At 47.3% G+C, this 26,516-nt stretch overlaps 1 protein-coding gene across 1 annotated transcript; it reads left to right on the top strand.

The window, feature by feature from the left end:
- LOC309410216 (alpha-2-macroglobulin-like protein 1) lies at nucleotides 1-26,516 on the top strand (the record flags this gene model as incomplete). Its single annotated transcript, XM_082006570.1, has 35 exons — nucleotides 1-71; nucleotides 2,325-2,511; nucleotides 2,850-3,012; nucleotides 3,767-3,819; nucleotides 4,131-4,151; nucleotides 5,472-5,625; nucleotides 6,053-6,137; nucleotides 6,694-6,814; nucleotides 7,637-7,754; nucleotides 8,828-8,937; nucleotides 9,291-9,461; nucleotides 10,698-10,922; nucleotides 11,053-11,116; nucleotides 11,632-11,777; nucleotides 11,933-12,079; nucleotides 12,957-13,154; nucleotides 13,843-13,930; nucleotides 14,535-14,688; nucleotides 16,529-16,757; nucleotides 17,088-17,211; nucleotides 17,392-17,513; nucleotides 17,917-17,968; nucleotides 18,374-18,457; nucleotides 18,856-19,032; nucleotides 19,360-19,441; nucleotides 20,056-20,212; nucleotides 21,182-21,256; nucleotides 21,464-21,635; nucleotides 22,102-22,316; nucleotides 22,621-22,836; nucleotides 23,229-23,344; nucleotides 24,090-24,180; nucleotides 24,457-24,525; nucleotides 25,666-25,768; nucleotides 26,476-26,516. 35 exons carry the CDS (start codon nucleotides 1-3, stop codon nucleotides 26,514-26,516), a joined length of 4,401 nt encoding a protein of 1,466 aa, XP_081862696.1.

Below are 26,516 nucleotides of genomic sequence, written 5' to 3' on the forward strand. Positions count from 1 at the left end.
ATGTGGAGCATCGCTTTCCTGTGGAGCAGCATCCTTCTCCTGCCTAGCACAGCCGGAATGCCTGCAATGCTGTAAGAACATCAGCTGCTTTGCATATGCGCTGTGGTCTGTGGGGATTCCTGGCGGGAGGTGTGTGTGTGACAGAAACAGGACAGAAGTCCTAAGACCAGGAGTGTTTTTCCAGAGAGGCATAATTTCAGTTGGTTCTCATGCACCCTCGCCCCCACACTCTCCCTACTACTTGTCCCTCCCTCTAGTGCCTTTGATGTAGACCATGTATTTCTGCAAGGATTCGGGCAGAGCAGCTCTGCTAGCTTTCTGCATGTGTTTAATTCTGACCTGCCAACATCTCACATCTCCTACTGTGCTCCAGAATATATTTCCTTTTGGGCTATTCTTTTCTCCTCAGAGTCATAGGTCACCGTTTAAATCTTTAGCAGACAAAGCTGGGTGCTTCTACAAACCGGGCAAACATGAGCCCAAGATATCTAACAGGGACACTATTTGTAAAGCAGTGTGTTCATTCTGGCTTGGCTGTCTGCCTGCTTCCTCCATGCCTTTTCTCAGACCTCTAACAAAGACAATTCCCAGCACTGCTTCTCTCCATATACTTTATCAGGAATGCAACTCCTGTTCCAGCAGGCACTGCTGTGATATACTTACTGGCTTGTGAACTTGCTCTTGCTTTCTGAAGGCCTTTGGTTTTGCAGGAATGGCATAAGTGCAAACAGAAACAGAGCTGTGCTTGAACAGTAGATGTTACAGTGTGAAATATGTCACTGGGTCGTAGCTGGGTTCCCTCCTGCTGTGTGTGGTGTGGCATGCACAAGTCTAGTTTTAAAAACCTTTTCCAGTGGGAGTACAGCCTCTTCCTCTAGGTCATGTTCCACAGCCTGACAGCTCCAGCTCAAATGATGCTTACTGCTACCCATTTCCTGCTGTTACCTTCAGCATCAAGCTTTGCTTTATGGAGGTACTGCTTGCTTCAATACACTATCCGCTGTCCCGCCTGTATGCCAGCATTTTTTGCAGATTCATGAGAAAGTAATCCCGTCTGGCTTTTGGGATCCTTGAGTGACAGCCTCAGAGGTGTTGTCTTGTACTTTTATAGCTCAGAAGGCAAGGGCTGAATTGGAAAAGACACGTAAGAAAATGTTCCAGAGTAAATGGTCATAAGGAGCAAGGGAGGTATGGGAGGTTCAAGCAGTAGTCTTTAGTGCTGATCCCATCCTTTGGCCCAGTGGCAGGGGAGAGATGTCGTGAATCAGCTTAAGCAGGAAAATCAAAATGCCATTGGCATCTGTTATCAGATCCCCTAATGTTAGCAGCAGACAAGCTGCTCAGGACAGCTCAACAGCACTCAAGTATGAAAGCACTCAAGGCTCCTGGCCAGCAGGACTTTGAGTTCCTCTTTCCAGGGTGCTGAGCTCCAGCTAAGAACTGCCAACAGGTCACGTCCTTGCCCTCCTGCTGCTGCAAAACATGCCACTGGCTGCACCTGCCCAGAGGCAGTAAGCAGGAGGAGTCACTGATAAGAGTTTTCAAACCTGCTTGAGTGTTGGCTTTTCTTCGGTCCTAGTTGCCACAGTGCAGTATAAGATTAAAAAAAAAAAAAACAATATGAACAGCTTCTTGGTGTTATCCATGAGCACAGCTATGAGAGTAGCCACAGAGGTGCGAGATCTGGAATAAGAGAGGAAGGAGTGTCAGGAGGTGAAAAGAAGGTGCCCATGAAGTCTGGGACCTTCAAAACCCAACTGGATGGCTTTCTGTGCAACCTGCCCTAGCTGATCCTGCCTTGGCAGGGGGGTTGGACCAGATGATCTTCAGAGGTCCCTTCTAACCCCTACCATTCTGTGATTCTGTGACACAAAGTCAGGACACTGTGTGCCATACGCATGGCATTGGTTCTGAGCTCAAGAATAGTTGATAGGACTGAAGGCAGATAACCAGCCAAGCAAACTGATGGTGAAATGTATTCAGTGAAAAGGACGAAGTCTCAGGAAACCTGCAATGTAGCCAAGTTCTCCTGCTGATCTCTTGGGTGATGTGGGGAGGTCTCTTCACCTTATTTTGACTTTCAGTTTTGGAAGCAGTGACTTTATCTTTTTACATGTGCATGCAGCATGTAGTGCAGACTCGGTGTTAATGGCTGCAGTACCAACAGATGAGAAGAACAGTGTGATCTTGCCCCAACTGGCATTGTGACAGTGGAATGAAGAGACCAGAAATCTTATTAGGAAGTACCCAAATCCTATGGTCAAAACCTGACCTCTTAGAAAATCAGTTTCACCTGACTTTTTTTTTTCTTTCTTTTTTAATAGAAATTATGCTGTGGCAATACCATCTCAGCTCTACTATCCCTTCTCAGAGACAGTGTGCCTCCAGCTCAGCAGAAAGCAGGCAGTCCCGATCCGCGTGACAGTAACCTTGCAAAGCAGAGCTGGGAACGAGAGTCTGATCACTCAGTTGATCTCTCAGCTCACCTTCTTTCATTGCACAAGCTTCCAGGTGAGGAATATATTTTCAGGGGTTGTCAGTAGGGTGGATAGTACAGGAGTTCTGCTCTTGCTGGGCAGGAAGACAAAGAATTGTGTCTTCCCATGGGGACATCTTAATCGTGCACTGAATCTTCTGCTTCAGTCTGTATAAGTTTGCCAGTGTCCTTCCTGCTGTGTAGCCCCACTGATATTTTACTCTTCAAGCAAACATTCTGAAAAGTACTATGAGGTCTTTCAGGGCAAGAAAAACTGGAGCAATACAAAAGCAGTATCATAATCATTATTCCAAAAGCCTGGGTATCCGTCAATGAGATCCACCCTGAATGACGGTTGCAACTATGCCTTCAGGTCCCTCCTCCTGTTGGAAACCCCGATGAAGTGGCTTTTATTGGGATCACAGTCTTGGGAGCCAACTCAGAATATGAGAAGAAACAGAAAGTCCTCATCAAGCACGCAGACAAGAAGACTTTTATCCAGACAGACAAACCTGTCTACAAACCTGGACAGATTGGTATGGACAGAATGCCATGTCTTGTGAGAAAGAGCAGTCCTTAGGCCACAAAATACGGGGTAGCCTCTAGTGCTTGGATTGGGGCCCACTCTGCAAGGGAGATGGGTCACAGGCTTCATTTCCCCTCTAGGCTTTGCGGGATTTGGGGATGCCTCTGCCCTATGTCAGCACGTGTTTTCTCCGTTACTAGCCATACTCAGACAGCACGCCAGTGTGAACAGGGCGTGTGTGTTTTGGCTGATGCTTGAGAAAAAGTTCAGACGCTGCTGTGTTATGTTTGTGATTGCTCCAGTCAAAGCCACAATAGCCTGTCAGTGCCCAAAGTCCCTCTCTCTCCCACAGACGCCGTCAGGCGAGGATCGCAGTCCTGCAGGCCCATCACTGCCCTAGCACAGCTCAGGTCACCACAGGGTACAGCTGTTTGCCCCATGCCTCTCCACTCTCTCCACTGGCATGACCTTCACTGCAGGCAAGACTGGGTGCCCTACGGCAAGTCCAATGCCCAGAAAAATGCTGTTTCTCACCAGGGCAGCCAGCCTTCCCAGAAACTCCAGACTGCTTCTCCTGCCACTTTTTTTCCAGCAGGCTGCCAGCTCGTAGCAGGGCTTTGGGCAGAGGCCCAGGAGTGGGGCTAGCTGCTGCCCACACCTTCTCAGTGAAGTGCATTGGCACATCTTTCTTAGCCATCCATTCTTATTATTATTAACAGACTTGATTTCATTTCAGCCAGTCCTGTTTTTCTTTTGCTCTATAGTCAAGTTGCGAATTGTAACCTTGGATCAGAACTTTATTGCCAGCAATGAAACGGTAAGTCCAGAAGGAAGAAAACTTAGTAAGTCTGAAAATGCTGTGGGTTGCCTCCATGGCTTCTGGATCAGTGCTTGGCCTAGCTAGGTGATCCATCTGTGGGCAGCTAGGCTCAGTGTTGGTTTTGGTGCTTACAAACAGCATTGATCATCACCTGCAACACAGGAGCTGCTCATGATGTTGGGTCACGGGCAGTCCCTCAGAATTGCTTAAGGAAGACTCGTGGATGGTTGGGGATAAAAAATTCCAGGGAGGTGGGTGGTAATTTACCTGAAAGCATCCCACCAGTAACTATTGTTTCCTTCCCACAGCATCGTCTGGTGGAACTGAAGGTAAAGCATCTGCTTTATTGAAAGTGGTCACCTCTTCTCACATTGGGGAAGACACAGGTTTGGAGATGATGGTGGGGAGATACAGATGCAGAAAGCCAGTTACCTCAGAATCAATGGGAACAGTCCTTGACTTCTTGCCCTTCCTTTCTTTAATATCCACACAAGTGTGGCAGTGCAGTGTCATGACACTGATCACACAGCAATCCCTGCAGTAAATGATGGGTGCCACTGAAAAGCAGTCAGCTCTCTAGAAAACTTTTCTAGAGCTGTAATCCCTCTAGACTGTGCACTGAAGATTTGTGAAAATCCCGAAGTTTCTTTAGGAGACATTTGCATTTAACATACAGAAAATAAAAGTTTGACCAGTTAGTGTTGTGGCTACACAGTTGGAGAAACTTCCTAAAGCAGTTTTCAGGATATTGCCCTTAAACTCTGTTAGTTTAGTTTCAATATTACAGGTAAAATATTGACTGCAATCACCTGAGCTGAGGAAAGATACCCGAAAGCAGTGGGGAGTTTGTAATAGCCCATGCAGAGAGGTCACAGTTCCAACTAGCAATTGGTAGTAGCCTATGCACATTTGCATGCCATACCCACCAAGCAATCAATACATAAACACATGGTTTCTGAGACACCTGTGCAATGCTTTATGCCAGTTTATACAAACACAGTACTCTGATCCAGTTTCACCCTTTCAGACAACAGTTCCCACTTGCTCCATATGTTTATAAAGCACCCATCAGCTCCTAGAATCATAGAATCTTTGGGTTGGAAGGGACCTTTTAAGGTCATGTAGTCCAACCCCTCTGCAATGAGCACTAAAGTCCTTCCTAGCTGGGCAGTGTGACCATAGCCAGAGTTCTGCTTCTTGCTCCTCCCAAGAACCCACAGTGGGAGAATGCTGTCCGTCATGGGTTGACTGTGGCAGTCAACAAAGCCTACAAAAGCCCTTGCATCCCAAGTCTTTATATCCTCCTTTCTATAGTGGGCAGCATGTGCTGTCAGGATTGACCTGGGGGCTATGCCAGCTCAGATCACCACAGGGGTCTCTGAGAGGCACCACTTCTATCTCTTAGTGTGACAGGCAATAAACCATAGATTTGCAGCAGCCAACAAGATTGCAGTGCCATCAGAGAGCAATAACATGATAGATTACTATCCTCTTTGAGCTCAGACTCACCTGAGCACTGTAGCTGTGTCATAGACCTGGGCTCTGAGGACAAGAGGATATGTGCTCAGACCATGCTGTGATAGCTTGGACATCCTGAAAAAGAGTTTCTTTTGACACTGGTAAATAACTATCTACTGCTGCCTACACAGGACCCCAAAGGGAACCGAATTGCACAGTGGCTGAATGTTACACCTGTGGGAGGCATTGTGGATCTGTCCTTCTCTCTGGCTGCAGAAGCACTGGTTGGAGAGTACACCGTCAAAATGCCTGACCGCACGCATACCTTCAGGGTAGAGGAGTACGGTAAGAGTCCCTGGATGGCAGCAGAGAAAGATGGATTCCCTCCAGCCCCCCTCTCCCACACAGAGTTGAATAAGCTATACACTTGTGAACAGCTGTGCTAGCTGTGCTAGCGCCTGAGAAGTCCAACTGCCTGACAGTAGGTGTAACCACTGACTTTCACTCAGGCTTTCCCACTGGCTTTCTCCTCCTCCATGTCCTGACAATGGACTGAGGCATTGTCCCACAGCTGTCCTCTGTGGATGCGAATAAGTCCATCTACCCCCCATGCTCTCCTCGCTGGGCTGCTGGTGCATTGCTACCAGGCCCTAGGCTGGTAGTCAGGAATGAAAGGAGATTTCTTTTCTGGGAACAACCATTTGAGGAGGACTGGAACAAATGAGCTCTCTCTTTTCTTACTTTCTTATATATTTCTCTTCCTTTCACACAGTGCTGCCCAAGTTCAGTGTCTCCATCCAGATGCCTCAGGTGGTCACCATCTTGGAGGAGAACTTCCGTCTCCACATCTGTGGCATGTGAGCTGACTTATCGTGGCAGAAGGTGCATTCTTACTGGTTTGGAAACTGCACAGCTATCAATAACTGAGTTCAAAATGGTCTCTACCAACCCTCCCCCATCCCAAGATCTGGTTCCATGGCATCCTCTGCTAAGGAATTCTCCTGGATTCTCACCTTTCTCCATATTCTGTCTCCCTACTCCTTTCTCTGTGAGTTTGAAAGTGTAGCAGTGGATGCCATCAGTGGGGCATGTGCCCTATGGTACAGTACTTCCGCTGCATTGGTTAGTGCCAGTGTGGAAGGAATAATGACTCAACTTGTGGCCAGCACAATGTCCCCTAGCACTGCCTGGTGGGACCAGTGTTGGCTTGGAAAGAGCTCACCCACCACTACCTTCTGTCTCAATGTGATGAAATCATTTTAACTTCTTGGTCTCTCCTGAGCTCATGAACCGTGAAGGTACTGCACGCTGATGGGTTGATTGGCTGCAAACCACAGGCTGAAGATCATTTTATTCACCTTTGAGCCAGTGTTTCTGTATGTGAGTGTGAGTGCTCTCTGCTATGTTTCCCAGGTACACATATGGGAAACCAGTCCAAGGTAGTGTGAAGGCTGTGGTGTGCCGTAAACATATCCGGTATAATCGGAAGTCTTCCAAAGCTAAGCACAGTATTTGTAAGGATTACACTGGCGAGGTGAGCACATGGGACATCCACTCCTCTTGCAAAATATATGAACAGGGGCAAAGAGAGGGAAGAATACTAAAGGAAGGAGTGCGACAGGCATCAGCTATTGAAGCAGCATGCTCTTTGCTCAGAGACGAATGACTGCTATGTCCTTAACTCTCCAGTACAGAAATCTTAGCCCTTCTCAGTGGTTTGTCTAACTGCACTTAGATGCACTCAAAGGAAGAAGCATGTGTAGGCAAGCTAACTACTGCAGATTTGCCTACAAAACAGGTATTGTGACAGGGCAATAAAAATACAGATACTGTCCATATCAATTGACTTCCGCTGGCTTCTTTTTAGCACCACCTTTTAAACTGATGTAAACAGCTATGTGCTGTTCCACAGAAATAGCTCTTTTGGAGACACAGAAAATACCTCTTGCATCTAAGTAAGCAATTTCAGTTCAGCACAGACTTTACTTATTCATGTTTAGGTTTGGATGAGTGTATCTAGATTTGTTTACATATTTTTAAGTAACCCACCACATATCTTAAAGATAAATCACACCCTAGCAGAAGAAATCATGTTGTCAAGGAGAAATGACAACTCATGTTTGCCATTGGCACATGAGCGAGTGTGTAAAGAGGAGACGCACGTGTGAAACAGCATCTCCTATTAGTGACTGCACCACAGGAAAGAAGTATGTTTCATACCAGTATGGGAGTTGCTCCTTTAACTCAAGTGTCTTAGTCACGTACTTTTAGACTGCTGGGCCTTGGGCTTGATCTACACTGCAGAATGGATTCATGCATTCATGATTGGTTAACAGATACAATTTCACATCCCCAGACAAACGAGGACGGCTGCTTTGCCACCGAGGTGAATATTAAGTTCTACCACCAGAAGCGTGGTGACAATTATGATTTCAACCTGGAAGCTGTGGCTTTTCTGAAAGAAAGTGGAACAGGTAGCAAAAACTGATTCTACTCTTAGTGGAAAATCTTTTACTTTACACTCATACAACACGCTTGTCTTTGGGTTTTCATCTGTAAAACTCCTTATGGATCCTTGTGTCTTCCCATCAAACCACTGGAACTTTCTGCACTGGTTCCCATGAGATCAAGTGTTCAGAGGGTTGTGTGTTCCCTGAGAGCACCGTGACAGCATGGATGTTCTCATATATCATACCACCCAGGTCTTATTCACACAGGACATGCGAGTTCTCTGTTGCAGATGCTTGCTCCTCCATAAGCTGTTGTGGCTGGTCCAGCTCTGACAGCCACCTTGGTTTGGCAGAGATGGACATCAAGAGCTGCTTTTTCTCATCTTCTGCTCACAGTAGAAATGCGCACAGAGGTGGACCAGGCCAGGTTCTTTTGTTCTTAAACCATACTTTAGGAAAATCTGTTGGAATGAGGAGAGACTCAGAGAAACCAGTGATAACCCAGGCCCTGACTGTGTACCACTAATAAATAGCTCCTCATCAGATTTATCTCCACATCCCAGATAGATAGGGAGATGAGGCTACTTGTCCAGAGCTCCTGTTAAATATCCCATCCTGTAAGATTTTCTTTCTTAAAAAATTTTACAAACCTTTCCTTAAAATAAACTGTTTTGCAGCCCCTTGCTGAAAGCAGTGACACACATTTGCTTAGCAAATAACTGCAGTGATTTCAGATGGGCACCACATGACAAGACAGCAGACTGTAAAATAACATTGTGAAGGCAAGGGAAAATGTTGCCTTCTAGTGACTCTGCTGTGAGAATGGGAGGAGAACGGAGGTGGACAATTGTGAGTAGGACTATCTTAAACAAAGTCAGAAAGAGCATTTGACAGAGACGTCCTGATAGACTGCTGTCATTCTAGCAGGTCAGAATGTAGGAGACACTATTGCCAAGTGTGTATGTTAAATGACTCCTGAAGTTTCATGGACAAACTACAATCCCCTGTGTGTCCATCCCTTACCTCAGTCCATCCAGTCTTGCTGCCTTTGCTCGGATGCATGATAGTCACCTGCATGCACCTCCTGTCTTTCCTAGGGGTGGAGTTCAACGCCACTGAAAACTGCAAGGTCACTTTTGATATCACAACTCTCCAATTCTGGGGGACAAGCTACTACTATCAGCAAGGAGCTCCCTACTATGGAAATGTAAGTGAACAGAGCAGAAACATGGAAAGCCCAGCAGCTGGGCCTGAGGGATTGACAGGCACAGAAATACTGAGGAGTCCCCTTGCTCTGAGCTGCCCAAAGCTGCTAGCAGAGTCTTCTGTCCCAGTCTCTCCTTTGACATCTCTACCAAGCAGTAATCCAAAGGTGTGACCACAGGATGGGCACATGGCTTTTCCAGATGAGATGGCTGCTGCATAAATGGGGAGCAGTTGGAGGAGTTAGGGGTCACACTGGGAGTCTCTTTGCAGAGAGAGGAACTGGGATGTCTACTGGGAGGTAGGTTCTCAGTCCTGAGGCCTCCAATTATCTGACTGTTCTCTGCCTTTTTACAGCTGGAACTCAAAAGCGCCAATGGGACACACCTGAAGAACAAGGAGGTGATTCTCACAGTGTCCCGTGGTAGCAGGAAGCAGACCACGACCTACTTTACAGATGACACTGGGATGGCCTCTTTCACCTTAGAGACATCAACATGGGACAACAGCAGTAAAGTTCTACTACAGGTTAAGCCCAATAATTACACTGGATTTGGCTAGCACTAAGCAATGCATCCCTCAGACCTATAGTCTATGTCATTGTCTTGGTATAGCCAGGGAGATGGAGGCATGGAGCAGTGAAATAACAGATCTGGGGAAGAGGAATAGCCCATAGCAGAGCCAGCGTTCTGGCCCCTGGTGCCACACAGTCTCTGAGGAGTCAGGAGACATGAAGAGAAATGGGGCAGTGGACAGAGGCCCCATGAAGTTGTGACTGAGGTCTACCTACATAGCACCTCTGCCTGAGGTGGAAAGGGCGTTGTGGGGCTGGGCAAGGACAGAGAGACAAGGAAGGGCTCCCACATAGTATGGAGCAGGAAGATAGGAAAGGAGCTAAGGAAGAGGCATCTGAAAATACATGTAGAGAAGAAAATGTCAGTGATCAGTTTGCATTATGTTTCCTCATAGCATAAGAGTTAGGAGAAACCTGGGATATGACAGGCAGAAATTTAGGAGACAAAGAAGGAAGGCTAGTAAGGAAGCAGTTGCTGTAAGGCAACTTGGAGCAGAGCAGGTAAGAGGATGTAGGGGTAAGTTTCTAATACCTGTCCTATCTAAACTTCAAGGTCAAGGCACTTTGAGGCAAGCCCTGTCTCTTTATCAGAGTGCATACAGTATCTTAGATGGTAGATCTTGACCTTGCTGGAAGTCTACATGATGTTAATATCATAGTATCAGTGCAGATAGGTCATGGGTCAAAGATGAGCAAGGCTATTGATCTTCAGTTGTCTCCTGCCACCCCAATCCTATGGATTAGGGAAAGTGCTAAAAGTGTGCAAACGGAATAACACTGAACAGTAAAATACATTATCAGGCCAGATCCATGCCGATACTTTCCCCACACATACCAGACAGAACCAAAGGGTTCAGTGGTTTGATCCAGTTACTAATAAGTCACTCTACACAGTCTAATGATCTGTCTTGCTCCCAGGGTAGCAGCAGCATTGCAGAAGTTGAGGTTCTAGCCCAAGCCCTAGTGGTATATAGCTCCCTGCCTCCTGTTTAGATGCTGGTTACCCCAGAGTGTGCCAGGGTGGGCAGTGCCAAAGCTCCACAGAAAGGGGCTGACTGAGCTTGGCTTAGGTGAAAATAGACACCTTACCCTGGGAGAGTTCAGAGCCCACTGTGCAGTCAGTCTTAGTTTTGGCATGGGGAGAGCTGTGAGAAGTCTTCAGACACCGAGCCACCTTTTCTGTGCCACAGGCAAAGACGCAGCCGGAGGACTTACACAGTCGGAATGTGAAGGTGTCTTACGGAACTGCATCCCTCACTCTGAGGGCCTTCTACTCTTCCAGCCGCAGTTCTGTGAGGATCCAACCAGTGCAGGCAATGCTGCCCTGCAGGGACATGCAGCAGGTCACGGTGCATTATCACATCCTAGCCACAGAGCTGGGAGACGGGGCTGCCAGAGCAGACTTCTACCACCTGGTGAGTGTAGGGCAGCGCTGACAATGAGGTCAGCTTTGAGACAGGTCTGTGTCAGCACAGGGCCCTTTGCTGGCCCAGAGACATGGAGCAGAGGCACTATCAACCCTTTGCTCTGTTCATTCCCCTTTAGGTTTTGGCCAGAGGATCCCTTGTGCATCATGGGCAAACAACAGTACTTCTTGATCCACCATCAGGTAAGAGCATCTAAATACCAGGAACAGATTAAGGACCCAACAGGAATACCCTTACAGCCTAAATGGGGAAGGAGAGAAAAGAGATCTGAGGCCAACAGGAAGCAACAGAGCTGGCACAAAAGATCAAGAGGAAATGGCAAATATATCACCTCTGTCTTTTAATTTCCCTAAATTTTTTTTCTGATCAAATGATGAAAAAATTGTCACAGTTTATCTGCCAAGCAGGAATTATCAGAGATCTCCAAGAAAACTCACAGAATCTTTTTTCTGGACTCACATAGAAAGTAATTTCTCTTCAAAGTGCACACTATTGCCAAGAACCATCATGATGTAAGGTCACTGCTACAAAATGGCACTAACCTACATCCTCATCTATCTGTGGCCTCTCCAGAAGCAAGGCAGAATAGTTTTTATCCGAGTAACTAAGTATTGTAGAGGATGAGCATGTTGCTGCCTTAAACCTTGGAGACAGACTTCCTTGCCTCTTGTACTTTTTCTATTTCTCCTTCCTTCAGATCAGTATAGTGGGGCTTTCAATGTCACTCTGCCTATTGACCTCATTTCACCCACGGCTATCCTCTTTGTTTACACTGCCTTCCCTGAGGGACAAGTGGCAGCTGACACCTTCAGTCTGAAAGTCTCCAAGTGCTTCAGGAACCATGTAAGTAGTGCACAAAACATAAGGGGACAGGCACGCTGGAGGGTAGCTAAGTAAGTGCAAATTGGCAATAGATGCCCAGCAGAATCGAGTAGCCACAGTGTCCCCTTTCCTTCCTCTGTAAACACCTTCAGTCCCTCTTTCTTCTGCTGTTTCAGGTGAAGCTTGGCTTCTCAGACACCGTGGCTCTCCCAGGATCGGCTGTCCGTCTCCATTTGCAGGCTGCACCAGGCTCCCTGTGTAGCATCCGTGCTGTAGATGAGAGTGTCCTTCTGAGGCCAGAGGCTGAGCTATGCAGGGATAGTGTGAGTCACTTTAGTGTTGAGCCTTGCTAATATTAAAGAGATGCCTTTTGAGTATCTGGTTGCAGGCACTGGTTGATAAGGCACAGTGGATATACCAACAAGTACTTGAATGGGGACAGGACATGGCTTAATGAGGAAAAAAAGAAGGCCAACATCAAACACCAGTCAAAAATTCCAGTCTTTACAGAGGGATCTAATAGAATAACCCCCCCAAATACAGGCCAAAGTCACATTCTTCTTAAACTTAAGAGTCCTTTGCCACAGTGGCAACCAGATGGCAAGAGAATTCCATCTCCTGAATCAATTCATGACAGTGCTCTTAAAAAAAAGTTATGTTAAATAAAAAGTCCAATGTGTGATAGGCTCCATGGCATTGTTCTAGCTCACATGAACCAGACAGTTCTTCCATTTACATAGTGGACAGTAAGTGGTGCCTTGGCAGTGGAAGGGTGCCATTTCTCCCCTAGACCTGGGATGCATTGGCTCTGAGGACCCTTGAATTGCCTCTTGACACGCTCTTGGTGGATCCAGGATGTGCCTTCAGTCATACAAGAAGCTACCTGTCTAAGGACTCTTACAGGGAAGGTCTCCTCACTGTTTGCATTGAGCTCTCAGGTACAATCTATGAGCTAGAGGTGTCCACAGCTATGCAGCAGTACCCCAGGGGGGTTCATGTTCATCTCTTGTGCTATGCATCTAAAACTTGTGAGAACTTGTAAAACTTGAGCTCCATGAAGCTCAAAAACCCTTGGGCCTGGGTTTTTGCAGCAGGCAGGATCTGAGCTCTGCCTCTGTGGTCACAGAAAATCTCTGGATAGAAATTAAAAACTCCCCACCTCTCACACTGACCTGTGCTCTTTTCATTCTCTGTCTACAGGTGTACAATATGTTCAGCTATTCTCAAGAGCACCCCAGCACCCTCATAGACTCTTACAGTGACTACTGTACTATCCACAAGAGCCCAGGAACCATCAGTTCCCCTCAGACCACCCTTCCACCAGGAACAATGTCACCATTCATGTACAATGGATACACTTATGCAGTGTCCCAACCAGATGTTTATGAACTTCTGAAGGTAAATCTAATTTCCAGAAATACAAGAGCTGAGCTCTTTTGTATACCGGGTCAGCCCTAGATTGTCCTAGAACCCTTCACAGATTGTGTTTCCTATAAACGCTGGCAACTTCAAGTTCTGAATTTGCCAAGCTTCTGAACTAAGAGATCTCTGACACTCATGCTCCCGGCTTGATAAATTCCCATCCATCAGGCAGATTCCCCAGATCCCAGCCCCCTATTTATCCCAAGACTGAGGCCCTCAGATTTTGTAGGAGTTGAAAGGAGAGAGGAGTGTCAGCCTGAGTCAGAGAAACTTGGAGGTTTGGAAAAGCAAAGCACCTGAGAGAAAAGGGGGACTGGGGAAAGGAGGAAAGAGTAGTAGAAAGGTGAAAGATAAGAACAAATCTCTGTTAGGGTGGGCAGCAAACTGTGGTGCCAAAATAACTACTTTGTGTATGGGCATGCGCATGCAAGTGGTCACCCCCACAGTCCTGACTGGAGAGGTCCTCCTTTTGTGTGAGGGCCAGGACCGGGCTTTGGGAGCAGGGTGGTTCTGCATTCACTCCCTGTTTAAATTTGCAAGTCAGTCTGAGGTGCAACAACACGGGGTGGCTGATATGCTGGGAGGCGGGGGCCGAGACAGACCCACAGACACACTGCCATTTCCATTGAAATCTGCTTTCTTTTCTTCCCCTTTTTTCCTCCAGAATTCAGGTCTCACTTTTTTAACCAGCCTTAAAATCAAGTCTCCAATTGAGTGCCGCACCCAGACAACTTTCTACTATGACTACATGTGTACATCTTGATTTATCCTGTTTCTTTGGAAATCATGGGTAACATAGAGGCTCCACAAGGGCAGCTGCACATGCAGTGTGCTGAAGAACTGGGGATGGCTTCCAGAGATGAGTGGGAGATTGCACAGGAGATGTGCACCATAGGAAGAGGGGAAGGGTACTGACATGTCTGTGTGTCCAGTGCACTGGAGAGGTGGAGGGTTGGCTGCATAGGAAGAACCTGCTTGGAAACTTCTGCTGGGGAAATGAGGCAGCTGTCTCAGGAAGGAACATCAGTTTGTAAGACTAGCAAAGGTCTTTCTGGAAATCAGAGAATGAGCCAAGATTGGCACTGGCCAGTATCTAGGCTTTTCTGCAGGGGCTAAGAAAGCAAAAGTGTGAACTAGTAGAGTTCCTCATGGGGGAGAACATGCATGCTGGAATCCACATGGTCTCCTGGGTTGTCTTGTGCAAGACAATAGAGAAGTAAGTTGAGGGCACCTTGGAGAGGACAAGGGAGATCGGAGTGGTTGTGGGAGGGATGGAGAGCTGAGCTTTTCCCAGCTGAACTCTATCCTGATCTCACAGTTGCTCTGCCTTTGAATGAATGCTTGTATTCCCAATAGCTTATGGCGAGCTGGCAGACATGGACAACTGGGACCCAGAAACAGATGCTGCTGTTGAACGTGCTGAGTCAGAGCACGTTGAGCTGGGTAGCGAGGCAGGGCCAGTACGTACCTGGTTTCCAGAGACATTCATCTGGACTCTGGTTCCCATCAAGTGAGTAATTATGGGCTGTGGCCCCACATGGCCTCCTACCAGCCACAGTAGAGAGGCGATGGGCAGGAGCAGAGCCAGGACATTATTGCCTTCTGTGCCCACAAAGAAAAGGGAGATATGAAGAAGTGGATACAGACAAGGGAGGTTTGGTTCTGTTCCTGGTTCTGCTTAAGATTTTCCAAATGACCCTGGGAAACTTAAAATCACAGACTTCTGTAGGATGGAAAAGGCCTCCAGAGGTCTGTAACTCAACATCCTGTGCAAGGCAGGTCCAGTTAAATCAGGTTGTTGTAGTCAAGTTCTGTGTATCCCCAAGGATGGAGATTCCATAAACTATCTGGGCACCATTTCAGAATTTGGCCATCCTCATGGTACTTTTTTTTCTTACCTCAGGTCAGAATTTCCCATGTTCCAACTTGTGTCTGTTACCTTTCATCCTATCAATATGCACCTCAGAAGAGACTGGTTCCATTGTCTCTAGACCTTCCCATTAGGTAGCTGTAGAAAGCAGTAGGATATCCCCTTAGCCTTTCCCTCTTAAGTTTGAAAACCCAGGTCTCTCAGCTCTCCTTGTACATCAAATGTCCCAGCCCCCTGACCATCTTGGTAGTCTTCCACTGGATGTATGTCAACATCTTTCTTTTACTGGAAGACAAAAATGGGACACAGTATTCCAGATGTGGGCCCACAAGGGAGGAATTGAAGGGAAAAATAACTTTTCTCAACCCAGTGGCTGCAGTCTTCTTAATACAGTCTAGACGTAGATAACCTTCATTGTTGTAAGGGCACATTAGATGTCTCATGCTCAACTTGTTATCAACCAGGACCCCCACTTCTTTCTGTGAAGTTGTTTATTAGCCAGTCACTGCCTAGCCTGCCCTGTTGCATGGTATTATTCCATCCCAGATAGAGAATTTTGTATTTACCCATTTTCAAGCCCATTTTCCAGTTTTTCAAGGTTCCTCTTAATAGCAACCTTTCCCTACAGCATATCAGGAACCCCTCCCCAACAAGGCATAGTCTGCTAAGACATAGCACATTAGTTTGTTGATCTTGCTGAGGATGTCCTCTCCCCTATTATCCATGTCATTAATAAAGTCATTAAGCAGTATTGGCCCAAGTATTAATCCTTGAGGGATGCCATGGGTAAACAGACAACAGTTGGACTTTGTGTCACCAATAACCATCCTTTGTCCCCAGTTGTCCAGAAAACTTTCTGCTCACCTTATCATCCACTTGTCCAGTCCACACTAATTTGGCTACAAGGATACTATGAGAGACTGTATCAAAGGCCTTGATGCAAGTTACACAGCATCCACTGTTCTCTCCTTATTCACACATCTCAGCTTTCTTAATTCTCCCATGAGTCAATGTTCTCCATCTGTAAAAGGGGATCTCTACCTCTCCATCTCATTTGGCTGGATCATGTCCATTTCAGGGCAGGGACTGTCTTCTATTCTCTGTATGCAGATCTGTAAGTGACACTTATAATGATGACTGCCAAGCTGTGGTTGGGGGTTTGGATGGCAGTGTAGTGGAAGTGTCACACTACTCCCTGATACAGGCTGGGTGTATAACATGGACACCTGGGAGCCTTGTGTGCCCACACAAAACAAGAATTTAAGGTGCAACATAGTCCGGAAGCAAATTTTGGTTTGCATTTGCCTCTCAGTCTTTCTTTGCCCACCTATTTGCTATCCTTCCCATACCCCTATCCTACTTCCTAGGAATCCCCACATCTTCACATGCACTTCCAGTTCATACTCCTTCTGCATTTGTCTTCCCAAGAGAAATCTTTACAGCGATGGGGACAACTCCTTCCACTCTGTTTTCTCCTCAGTGATTCAGGGGCTGCTGAGCTAGCCGTCACAGTACCCGACAGTATCACAGACTGGAGGGCCATGACCTTCTGCATCTCAGAGAGCCATGGGTTGGGAATCTCAGAGCCCACCAGCCTGCGGAGCTTTAAGCCTTTCTTTGTGGAACCCACCTTGCCCTACTCTGTCTTCCGAGGAGAGTCATTTCCCCTGAAAGTCAAAGTCTTCAGCTACCTGAAGCAGTGCATGGCGGTGAGTGGCTCCCTCCAAGACGGTTGTTGAACAGGGGGATGTGTGGTAACAGTACTTCACTGATAGAGACCCAGACAAGGGGCTGCCTCCTCAGGCACTGGGCGAAAGACACCAAGGAAGCTCTTCACAAAGCTCCATGCAAACCCATCTCTGTCCAGCTTATCCTTTCCCATAAGCTCAACCCAACAGGACTGTGATGTCTGTAGGCTGCTGGTGGCCCACAGATATTGCAACAGGGCTCTGGGCTTGACTGACACTTGGGTGAAGGAGCTGAAAGGAAAAACACAGCAGCAGCTCTGTAACCTGAACTCCCTTTTGTTTCACCTCTAGCTCCAGCTTAGCCTAATGGACTCCAGGGATTTTGAATTTGTGCATGCAAATGTCAGGTTCACTACTTGTCTGTGTCCTGATTCAGCAAAAACATTTTTCTGGGATGTGAAGGCTACAAAATTAGGTAAGGGGATAAAAGATGGGCAGGAGTGGGAGGCACTTGGCAGAGCTGCTTGAGGAAACCAGAGTTGGAATGAAGGGAGAGTGTCCTATTATGCAAAGCATGAGTGAGCAGCCTTAGGCTGAGCAAACTAAAACGTAAGCATGGATGTGCCAGCTGGCCTCTTGATGTTTTGTTCTTTAGGGAAGGTGAATTTCACTGTTACTGCTGAGGTGATGGAGCAGGAAGATATTTGCACTGAAAGTACATCTGTTATGCCAGAGTCTGGAGGGAAGGACACAGTGGTTAAACACCTATTGGTGAAGGTCAGAGTATGCTTCAGAGTCCTGTTGAGGTCAGAACTAGGTCAGGCTAAAAACAGCCTGGTGGGTGGCTCCGGAAGGGAAAGTTGGCCAGGCAAGTAGGTATGTTTCTCAGGGATGCTGGTCAAGGAGTGATTCTAAGGGTAGGTTGGGTGGGGGGCGTGAGTTCTGAAATGTCAGAACTGCTTGCTAGCAGGCAAATGGGGGCAGAGGCCATGCAGCAGCTTAAAAAGCATCTTCTCAGTGAAACTTCACTGTCGGCATGCATATCCCTGCTGTCTGCATGAGACATTTTGCATGGCCCATGAGGATGGAAGAGGTGCTTGCAAGGAAGGTGAGGTGCTGCGCAGCTGCTATCTCATTTTACTGCTCTCCCTTCTGAGCTGACCAGTCTTCTCCCCACCAGGCAGAGGGGCTGCTGGAGGAAAAGACCCACACCTCAATCCTGTGCCCGAAAGGTAGGTGCAGGTATCCCTGAGACAGGGACTCTCTTACCACTGGGGCTGTACATGCACACAGAGCAAGGAGACCTAACAGAAGCAGTGTGGTCTGTGAACAACTCTAGGACTATCTGGAGGTGCATGGGGAGGGAAAACTCAGGGATTTTGCAGCTTTTATGGGGAGTCAAAGCCATTCAGCTCCGCCTAGTACTACAAGCTCCTGGCAGTTCCAAGCCACTGCCTAACCACATCACAGTCACTCATCCATGGGTGGACTCATCTCTGTGTCATCCTCTTTCGGATGCTGATTTCACCAAGTGATGAGGTGATCCCAGCCTTGATTACACCATCTCCTGGGGGATGCCTGTGGGTCTGCCATCTCCCTCTTGCCTGTTGTTGTTCTGATGCTTTTGCCATTTGCAGAAACTTCAGCTTCAGAGACAATCACATTCAATATGCCGGAGAACAGGGTCCTTGGGTCGGAGAGAGCCCACATCTCTTTCTTAGGTGAGATTTAGGGGGGTCTTGGAAAGTAAGATTTTTCCCTGCAGGAGTCTTTTCTTCTGGTGTCACCATGTCTACTTTAGCAAACAGAGTAACAAGAGGGAATGTATACAGTGAGGTGTGATACTGGGCCCTTATTTCTTCCAGAGAAGAATCCCATCTCTCTTATACAAGTGACACTGGCCCAGATGGACGTATAATTTCACTGAGTCAATGGAAAGATAGACAAGTACCATATCACCCTTCCTACAGGGCTCTATAGACATTAAAGTCACCCTAGTGTGAGCAGAGGTGAACTGAGACCAGTCTTAGCAGGTTATCATCTGGAGAATTGGTGAGACAAGAAATTTTTTACATGTAAGAATACGTAAAGCTCCCAAAGCTGTGGTTCTGTGCTACAGGTGACATTTTGGGGACAGCACTGCACAACATAGATGAGCTCCTCCAGATGTCCAGTGGCTGTGGTGAGCAGAACATGGTTCATTTTGCCCCCAATGTCTTTATCACACGATACCTTGAAGAAACAGGACAACTGACTCCAGAAATCAAACAGAAGGCAATTGGCTATCTGGAAAGCGGTGAGTGTATTTCTGCTCATGTTGAGTTATTAAGCTGGTGATGTCCACTACAACAGGTTGTGTGGTGGGGATCTCAGCAGAGGCTTGGTGCTGAACAGGATTTGTGCATCATCACTTGTCTGACACCATCAGAATCACAGAAATGTAAATCCGGCTGTTGTGTCTCAGATGAACAAGGGGTACACAGCACCCCTCTGAAAGCCCTTTTGCTGAATTCCTCAGAGACAATGCTCTCTATAATGATCAGCAGGATTGGCAGGGCAGGTTGTCACCTTGAGAACATGACAGACACAGAACATCTTCACTAACCCCAGCCTCCTCCCACAGGATATCAGCGGCAACTCCTGTACAAGCACACAGATGGCTCATATAGTGCCTTTGGGGAAGGAAGTGAGCCAGGGAACACATGGTAAGCAGAAGTATCCAGACAGAGTTGAGGAACAACAACTTGACCTGGTCATGCTCAAGCTGGCTTAGATTTTGGGCTGGGGAAACTGAGGAAGCCTGAAAGTGTGGAGTTTTGAACAGAAACTGCTCCTGAGACTATTTGGAAGAGAACCGTGCCAATGAACTGACTTGAGGTACCCTTGTTTTTTTGTGCTTGGGCACCCCAACAGAAGCTGATTCTGAAAACTTGGCTGCAAAGCTTTCTTCTTCACAGGTTTTCCAGAGTGCTTTGTGCCCAAACAGGATTGGGAAAGGCACTGAGTGAGCTCACTAAATACCAACTCTCCTGGCTTTAAATCACACAAGTGCACCCTGTTGAAATTGGCAGAGGTCTGGGGGTAGCACTGAACTGCCAGTGAATTTTTTATCTCTTGCTGTAAATGGATTTGAGCTCAAGCTTCCAGAGCATCTCTGTCATGTGCATCATTTCCGATTCTCCATCTGCAAAGAGGCTCTGGCCTGCTGGTATTTCTCCAGGGATGAGACAGTGGAAAACACAGAGGCTCCTGTCTCCTACTGGAGATGGGCATCAGTGACTGGTTCAGTCCAATTTTCTTCTCCCTTCCTTGGCTCTAGGCTTACTGCCCTGGTCCTCAAGACCTTCAGCCAAGCCCAGGACTTCATCCACATAGATGAGCAGAATATAAAGGATGCTGCCAGTGCCCTGATTAAAAGTCAGACTCCATCTGGCTGCTTCAAGAGTGTGGGGAACCTCTTCAACAATGGTCTGATGGTATGACATGTCCTGGCTGTTCATTAGGTACCTCAGAGCTCCTTCACTTTCTGGCCCAATTTGAATGCCAAGAACAAATGAACTCTACTGTAGGAGGAGGCTCTGATGTGCCCAGGGTCACCCTTGGGTGACACTCAGGGTTGTGCTTAATCATGGTGGCATTTTTTCAGGTTATGAATGATTGAGTTTTGCATTTGATGATACACACATGGGAACTGAACCACTGTCCTGCCCTAGCCCCATATCAAAAGCTAACACATGCCTCAAAAAAAAGAAAAAAAAAGGTTTTCAAGCTCTGTGTTATTCCCTTGGTAAACTGCTTTAGCTTCCTTTCCCGTTATTGAGCTGCCATTTCTTCCTTGTCTGAGTTCCCCCCTGTACGGAGTCAGATATGGAGTGAATGGAGGTTGATGGCAGCCACTCATGTGAGATTCACCTTGCCAGGGAGGTTCCCTATACACTCAGAAACACAGCACTTTTATGCATGCACAGATACACACAGAGTACCACCGAAGCGGAGCCAGCAGTGGACAGGACCTCAGATGATTAATACTCCAAGTGAGGAGGATTTTTCACTTCCCTTTGCAAAAGCTTCTTTTGCTCCTCCGTACCTTTGCCACTGTCCTCACCTTCAGTGAGGTGCCACCTTGCAGCGGATTTTGGGACCATCACTTTCCCCTGGCACTGAAATCTGCTGCTGAAAATCTTTTGCAGGAGAGGTGAAAAGGGAATATGTTCAGCAGACGGAGAGAATCAACTACCCAGAGGAGCTTGGGGCACTGTGGCTGAGAAGTGCTCCAGCAAGCAGGACCTGCAAGAGCAGGTTCTTCCTGGCACTTCCTTAGTGGAGGAATAGGACCTGCATTTGTGCTAGCTTGGAATTTGCTTGGGGAGCAGAAGGCACTGGAAAACTTCTCTCTCTCCCTTCTCACGGCAGCCCTTCTCTTCTCTGTTTTGTGGCGGCTGCAGGGTGCAGTGGAGGAAGGACTGGGGCTGAGTTCTGTGATCGTAACAGCTCTCATACACTCAGGGATGCCACGCTCCGTGAGTATCAGCAGCAGGGACGGGCTGTGTGTGCCGCCTCTCGGCAGGCAGCGCACTGGCACTCTGCTTTTGTCCACACAGGAGTACCTTACCACTTTTCTTCCCTTGTGTCCTGTTCCTGTTTCCACCCTTCTCTGCACACAATAAGGCTGCATTCCCTCCCCATACACCCTGCCAGCAACCGGTGTGCTTTCATTTGTATCCTAGGACCCGGTTGTGTGGAAAGCACTGAGATGTATAAAGGACCTGGTCAATGCTGATACTGGCAGTTCCAACCTCTACAGCCTGGCACTAGCTGCAAATGCATTTGCAGTAGCAGGTGATAAAGCCCTCAGGCAGAAAATCCTCAAAAGACTGGATAAGGCAGCTATAATATCAGGTACCAAAGATTGTGGGGCAGGAGAAAGGGTAACTAACGGGCAGAACTGTGTGAAGATCCCAGGGCAGAATGACCAAGGGAATGCAGGGCAGCGGTGGGGGGCACTGGCAGAGCTCTGTGGGGAGCTCAAGGCCTGGATAGTCTCTGTTTCCCAAGTTGTCACAAGCTATATCCATACTGTGAGACAGACCTGCTCTATGGATGATCTCACAGTCCTGGTCTTCCAGTCATCTAAACCAGGGGAACTTCACAGATGTTGTAGAGCTCCTTCATGGATGTTGTAGAGATGCAGGCCTAGGTTTTTACTGTGAAAAGAAGAGGGGGTGGGGGGGGAATAGGAAGATATGTACCCATATCTTATCCCAATGTACATGTTCACTCAGTACCTAGGCACAGGGGCTGAGTAGGACTCCAAGGTCATTAGATACAGCTACACACTCCGTAAGTGTTCCCACTCCACCTCTAGATGACCAAATATTCTGGAGTCAACAGTCCAAAAGGGAAGAAGACTCCCTATATTGGTATCGGGCTCCATCCGTTGATGTGGAATTGACATCTAGTATCCTCATGGCTCACCTTTCAAAGTCAAGTTTGTCTTCAGATGAAATCAGAAAGGCATCCCAGATTGTGTCTTGGCTCATCAAGCAGCAAAACCCTTATGGAGGCTTTGCTTCAACCCAGGTAATTCCCTTGAGCCATCATCAGCAGAGAACCTGCCATCAGCTATGATTTGTGAGAGCAATGGGTTCTAGTACAGCCCATAGTAAAAAAAGAAAATAAAAAAGATTTATGGATTTACAGTTCCTGGGAGTTGGGAAAGGGTGAATATTTGTATTCCTCTGAGCTAATTCCATGCTAAAAGTGCGAGGGGAAATCTCAACCCTTATTGTGCTGTAGCTGCAGTATGAGGGAGGGGAAGGCTAAAGACTGGGTGTGCACAGGAAGCAGGGATCCTATTTTGCCCAATGTGTGTCCCTTTCCTCAGGACACTGTGGTTGCTCTGGAAGCCCTAGCCCTGTATGCAACCAAGACCTTCAGCAAGGATGGCCCTGATCTTCAGGCTTCTCTCTCCTCTGAGGGTTTCAACCAAAACATCCGAGTAGACAATACCAATCGCCTCCTACTGCAGACAGTGGAGCTGCCAGCCATTCCCCGAGATTATACTGTGCATGTGCAGGGCCATGGGTGCCTCTTCCTGCAGGTAAGCCCAGCCAGGGAGAAAAGGTATGTCTGGGGAAAAGCCTTGAAAGCCAGGAGACCTCTTACCTTGCTACTTAGCCAAGACCGAAAATGAACTGCTGCAGTGACTTGCAAGAATCCGGGCTTCAAGGCTGGTAGGAGTAGCTGGGATCTAACAAGAAGGGAATAGCAGTTCCCCAAGTGAAGTCTGGATCATCTCCACACAGTCAGAGCTTCAACTCTCCTCCAGGAAGTCCACTGAATACCACCAGGAGCAGCGCACTAGCAGAACCTCTGCTTCCGCCACATAGTTTTCTCTTACACCAGTGCGAGACAGCAAACAGCAGCCAAACGCTAGACAAGGATACTCACCTGCAAAAAAAACTGCCAACTAGCTTCCTTCTGTCCTGACAGGCCATTGTGCGGTACCACATCCCTCCACTGAGGAGCGACATCACCTTTGCCGTGTCTGTGCAGACAGAGTGCACCACACCCAATGCCACCCAATTCCCAGTCACCATTCAGGCTCGGTAAGAGACAGTTGCCTCTTGCCTCCCCTTGTGCTAAGAGGCTTCTGGCACCACATCAGTCTGTTGATGGGCAGGATTCCCCTTTGCTCATGAGGCCCGAGTGCTACGATGTCCCCATTCACTTAACTATGTTCTCCTCAGCTGGGTAAAAGATACAAGGCCCCAGAGGGATGGCTCAGGCTATAGTCCTATCTCGTTATTATGCCAATCACCACAAGTCCTCCCAAGGTCTATGGGTCTCAACCTCTTCTAGAATTAAGTCTCAAAACATTAGTGATATGAAGGTCCTGTGAGACTGACTGCTAACACTTATTCCTAAGTCTTCCCACCTCTGCTCCTAGTTGACTGTCACACCACTCTCCTCTGCTGTACCCCTACCTGACTTGGGACAGAACTGCCAAGCGAGCAGGCAGAGGATGTGATATTCCCTGCCATGCCTAGAGAAGGTAACTCCAGAAGGGTTAGGTTAGGGTTTAGGGATAGGTTTAGGGTTAGGGGTTAGGGTTAGGGTTAGGGTTAGGGTTTGAATTCCTTCCAAGTAATTCATTCTCCTTGGCTTGGCACAATTAAGAGAGATCAGGGGAAGCACAAAGATTTATTACAGTACAGGAACAGGTGTGCTTACAGGAGAAATACTGGAAGGAAAGACAGATTCCTCCACCTGAGTACCAAAGCTGGGCTGGAGTATCTGGAGATCGTGCCTCAGAAAGTAATATTAGTACTGTCCCCTGGGTTCCTGCTGCAGCTACACAGGGAATCGTGTGTCCACCAACATGGTCCTGATCCAAGTGGAGTTGCTGTCTGGATATAGCCCCATGGCAGGTTCACTGGAGGAGGTAAGACCAAAAGTTTGTGTCCAGCTGGGATGGGAATGGTGATGCAGGACTGTATGCAGAACTGTGATCATTCCTGTTGGCAGAGAAACGCGGTTCTTTTCTTCCTAAGAAATCTTTATACCCAAAGTCTCTTCCAGGCTGCATTCTGCCTTCCCTTAACCCAAGGGCTTCCTTGGCCTTGTGAACATTTTGCCTATGCTCTTACAAGGACAAGTATCCCTGAATATTTCTGCTTTCTGTTAAGAGTCTTTCTGACATTTTTTCCTCTATTTTCAGCTAAAGAAAATGCTTTTAGTGAAGAAAGTTGAAAGCGAAGCTGACAGAGTCATTCTCTACCTGGAGGAAGTGAGTGAAATTTAGGCTAACATCGTCATTAAAAGGACTATGGACTGGCAGATAGCTTTTAGCTTACTCTTGTATCTTGGTTCCATTAATATTTTAAGTATCCAGAGCTGTTGTTCCTGCATACCAGCCACATTTGCTGACCTGGAGAAGTGTGTTGTGTCAGCCTGCAGTAGTTCAGCTGTAGAGCCTGTATACAGGGCCACTTAACTTGAGTGAAATGAGGCCAAGTCTGATGTTAAGCCTACATCTGTTGGCACTGTTCAGAGACTGTTTGAAGTCCAGATACAGTGTCTGATCAGGACTGGAGAGTAGTGGTAGGATCCATCTAGTAAATTCAATCAAGCCTTAACTCTTAGGAAGTTCTTAAGCAGCCTGAATGTATTGGGGAGCATCCAAGATTACTCATGGAGTTTGCCAAGATCACTCAAAATTAAACCAGACGGTTCTGTGAGCAGTAGCGCTTGCTCCACAGCCTCATTAGTCAACAGATTAACAACCACTCCAGCCTTTCTCTAGCTACGTGCATACCTAAACAGCACCAGAAACTAGACCTGACATGAATTAAAAAAATTCTGAATTTCCAAGAAGCACTTCTACATTTCTGTGATTCTTCATCCCCAGTTGCCAATAAACTAAGCAAAGCTAGCCTCATAGTAAGCAGGTTATTGTCATGCAGATGCATTAGACTTGGAGAGGTGCTGCTTCCCTTACAGAGGTGCCACACCTAGCACAGAGCAGAAGGGCCTCACAGAGAAAGATTCCAGCTCAGGCTGCAAGGTAGCACAAGGTCATGTAACCACTACCATCCAGCAGAGGTTCATCCACACCTTGCATTTGTTTGCTTAATGATGAGGGCTGTGTGAAACTGGAGAATAAGAGCTGATGTAATAGGAATGTATATAAGAAAGTAGCATATTGATTCTGTGGGTTTGATGTCTCCATGAGCTGAGATAAATTTGGTGACCAAAAATGGGGGATGGGCACAGAATGTGAAGTAAGATATTTCTGAGATGGACTGGAAAGCAGAACAGATCTGTCACAGTGGTGAGGTCTCCACAGGAGTCTGAATGAGACCAGGTGGAAGGGTTTGTCTTACGGGACTTTGGTTCTGGCTGTAATCCTTGCATCTCTTGGTCTTAGCTGACTAGACAGCCTCACACCTACACTTTGCTGGTGCAGCAGGACATGCAAGTGAAGGATCATAAGCCAGCTAATATCAAGGTCTACGATTACTACATGCCAGGTGAGCTCAGATGCTGTACTGCAGAAACTACCCAAATGTACCATGGGAAGGAATTTTCTGAAGTTTGACAACTTCAAATGACAACACCATCCCTGATGTGTTTTTCTAACTGCCCCGTAGAAGCCTTCTAGTGATGGACTTACCCTCTTGGGTTTCAAAACGGCAGATCCTTCTTTCTCTGGCAGCAGAACTTGCAAGCTTGAAGTTGGCATGTGGATCCATTTTGGGTCTAGCTCGTCCAACGTGAGGGGAGCAAGGAGCTCAGAGCTGTGCTTTTGTACACTCATTTTGTGGGAGGCAGCAAAGGCAGAGGGGCCATAGTGAGGGGATGGCTTAGAATGGCAAGGGCTCCCTTAGAAGAATGACACTGAAAACAACTTGTCCCTCTGGGGTCCCTCATGGGAAGAAAAGTTAAAAATGTGTCAGGGATGGCTATCGCTTCAGAAAGTGAGGAATCTATAACTGTAATGGAGCTGTTTGGGACTTACAGCTTTGAAAGATTGCAGGCCCCATGAATCGGGTGAATCTGGACAATCTACACACAGAGTCTTTGACAGATATCAGTAATTTCATGTGTCACAGCAGAGGGGAGTCATGTCCTATAAGCTGAGGGAACGCCTCTCGTAGAAACAGAGGCACAACGCTGGATTGCTTTACTGAGTTTTTGGCAAGTGTATCTCACCAGCACTTTTTTTCTTCTCTTCCAGAAGAAACTACGGTGATGAGCTACAGTGCCCCTTGCGAGTGA

This window comes from Phaethon aethereus, assembly GCF_964289735.1.
Source record: "Phaethon aethereus genome assembly, chromosome: 1".
Lineage (NCBI taxonomy): Eukaryota > Metazoa > Chordata > Aves > Phaethontiformes > Phaethontidae > Phaethon > Phaethon aethereus.